Source organism: Triticum aestivum, chromosome 1D (genome assembly GCF_018294505.1).
Source record: "Triticum aestivum cultivar Chinese Spring chromosome 1D, IWGSC CS RefSeq v2.1, whole genome shotgun sequence".
In the NCBI taxonomy this organism is placed as follows: domain Eukaryota; kingdom Viridiplantae; phylum Streptophyta; class Magnoliopsida; order Poales; family Poaceae; genus Triticum; species Triticum aestivum.
The window spans coordinates 491,731,148-491,733,964 of NC_057796.1; the positions used below are offsets into that span (position 1 = coordinate 491,731,148).

At 49.4% G+C, this 2,817-nt stretch overlaps 1 protein-coding gene across 1 annotated transcript; it reads right to left on the bottom strand.

Annotated features, from left to right (window-relative positions):
* Positions 1-273: 273 nt before the first annotated feature.
* Positions 274-1,422, bottom strand: LOC123179371 (uncharacterized). The gene is made up of 3 exons (XM_044591553.1): positions 1,192-1,422; positions 889-1,082; positions 274-763 (listed from the first exon to the last, which is right to left on the bottom strand). Exons 1-3 carry the CDS (start codon positions 1,315-1,317, stop codon positions 577-579), a joined length of 507 nt encoding a protein of 168 aa, XP_044447488.1. The 5' UTR covers positions 1,318-1,422; the 3' UTR covers positions 274-576.
* Between the last annotated feature and the right edge of the window lie 1,395 nt (positions 1,423-2,817).

A 2,817-nucleotide genomic window follows, 5' to 3' on the forward strand; every position in this document is an offset into this window, starting at 1 on the left:
ACATTGGTAAAAGCAACCTTACAAATTGTAGAGTGGTAAATTTTTCATTTGTATGGATTACTTCCACAGGGTTGAAGTAATGATATCAGCTCTAATGTTCATTGAGAACTTCCATATTACAGATATAGATCAAGTAGCTTCTCCAACCAAAGTGATCTTTTACAAATTGTAGAGTGGTAAATTTTTATTTGTACGGATTACTTTGCCAGGTTATCTTAAAGTAATGACATCAGCTCTAATGTTCATTGAGAACTTAAGTTGGCTCAATGCAAGTGAAAATAAGAAGTTTGTTTGTTTTTCTAACTTCTTATATTTTATTTACATACTACTGATATAATGTATATCATATATAAATATTTCTATTACATAGAGTAATAATAAAAATAATAATGCATAGACCACCAAAACCATATGGACATGCAAATCTCGCAAAATAACTAGACATATCAGTTAAGCATCATTACACAACGTCAGAGGATAGTCAAGGAAACAGAAAGGGAGGCGACCGGCAATTCTCAAAGACATCACTATCAACCGATTCTCCATTAGTCCATTGACAGTCTTCAGTGACAACCTTCAGCAGACAAGCACTTCTTCCCCCTGACCGATGCAATTCTTGTTACTCAATTCTTGTCCTCCCTGTTGAACAGCACCCAAGTTGTTTCCCCCCGCTTTATAGATGTTCCAGATTGCGTAGGCGCTTACGCCAGGGCTTAAGCACATCCAGAGAATATAGAGGCTATGTACTTTGCGAAGGTAACGCCTATATATCGTCCAGGTGAGACGCAACAAACATTTATTCATAGTAGTCATATAAATAAAAGATGAAAAACAACAGATGGCATGAATAACTAATAAAGAAAGAAAGAAAGAAAATATGTACTGTACCAGGCGATGCTTTGGGGCCTAGGTTTGATGTGCGCCGAGAGATGGTGCATGAGCTGGACGTTTGAGTAGCACATGGAGCCGTCGTTGCGCTTATAGCCGTGGCGCAGGATGAGGTCGTAGAGCCTCTCCTTCTTCTCCTGGATCTGCTCCAGGACCTCCCTCCCGGCTTCTTCTTTCCCGTGCGATGACAAGGCCTAGTTAGTTTGGCACACATCATGTATATTATCCTATTTTCATCATCATTAAGATTAAGAAAACGAAAAGAAGACTGGATAACTAGGGATTTCGAGATCGGACTACCACCTGCGTGAGATTCGGGCGGCCCAAGCCGGGAGCGGCGGGGCGAAGCCGGCTGAGCGCCGGCGGTAGAAGGCGGCCGCCACCGGCGAGCCTCCTTCCGGCGGCGCATCGGAGAGCCGCCATCGCCATCTTCGGTCAACGGCGACTATGGATCTTGGCGTGTTGGTCGTTGGTGCGGCTAGGGTTGGTTCTTGGCCCTCAGGAGGAGGAAGGAGGCCACGGCCGGCGCCGTATTTATTATATTATCACAATCCGCCAGGCCCGGCCCAAACTCCTCATCTTTCGTGGGGAGGAGGTAGGTAGTAGAGTTTATCACGATTGATTTTATGCTGAAGCCGTTCCGCTGATGGGCCGGCCCGGTAAGGCGCGACTGTTTTTCTTTTCTTTTTTCATCCTTCTTGTTTTCCTTTTATTTTTCCGTTTAGATTTAGCCTTTTTGCCCTTTTCTTCCTTTGCCTTGTGATGACTGGTTTTATACTCCTATAAACACAAGGCATTCGCTTTTCTTCAAATCGGTTGCACACTGGGTATTATTCCAGGGCCACGCATGCATAACTTCCAATGACATCATCATGTCCTTTTCTTATTTCGGAGAGCGCACGTACGCACGCGGTTACTTGCAACTGCTCTTTTTCCTAATCATCACTTTCTGTATTCCATGACATGCATGCTTTATCTAACGTCAGCTTCTGCTAGGGGGGCAGTCAACCCAAATTTCATTTTGGGTCAGTCGAATACATGAAGCGTTAGATAAAAAACAAACGCATCAGATTATCTCTTCTACCTTGAATTGTTTCTTTCTAAAAACAAAAAACAACCGTTCTATTCTGGTATTCTTCTTACTCCCGCCGCCTTGCTGCCATTGGTCAGGCCGGCAAAGCCCGTCCTTCCTCCTCCGTGCGATGGGGGCGGCGCGGGCGCAGCGTGGCGGTGTGTGGCGCTGCGTGGCCGGCTGCGCAGTGGAGCGCGCCTCGCCATGGCGGCCGGATCCGCCCGGGAGGTAGGGGAGCGGCTTGGACAGGGGCGGCGGAGCCGACGGCATGCCGGCTGCAGCACGAAGGCGGGAACTTTACGGGCCTTGGAGATCCCGGGCAGGCCTGTGCGGCCACGGGCCTGGTATGTTCCTGCTATTGCGTTCGGTCAGCTACCATCTTTGACGGTGGAGGTGGTGCCCTCCCGCGTGTCGACGGTGCTGCTGCCCTAGTCCCGGCTCCTCTTCTTCATTGTGCAGACCATGTTCCACGGTGTCGTGGTGAGACAGCGTGGGAAGCTTCGTTACCGGGTTGGCGCAGGGTGAGGGTCTGTTTGGTGGCGAGCTCTGGAGTGCCTGAGTTGGAGGTTGGGATCGGGATAAATCCTTGTTGGCTTGGCCGACAACGACGTGGTGGCGCTTCTGGGTGCCGGCGGACCTTCCTGGAGGGCGTCGGGGCTACCCTTCCTCTCTCCTCATCGCGTACCGGGGGAAACCCTTGGGAGCAGCGTCGTCATCGTGGCGTCCCTTCTTGGAGGTGTTGATTGGTACCGGTGCTTCGGAGGCTCGGAGTTTGGTGGGCGATCTCCGGTGGGTGCAACGGCCACGAGGCTTCTTCGTTTCTTTGTCGATCCGCCGTTGTCGGCATTTGTTTTTTC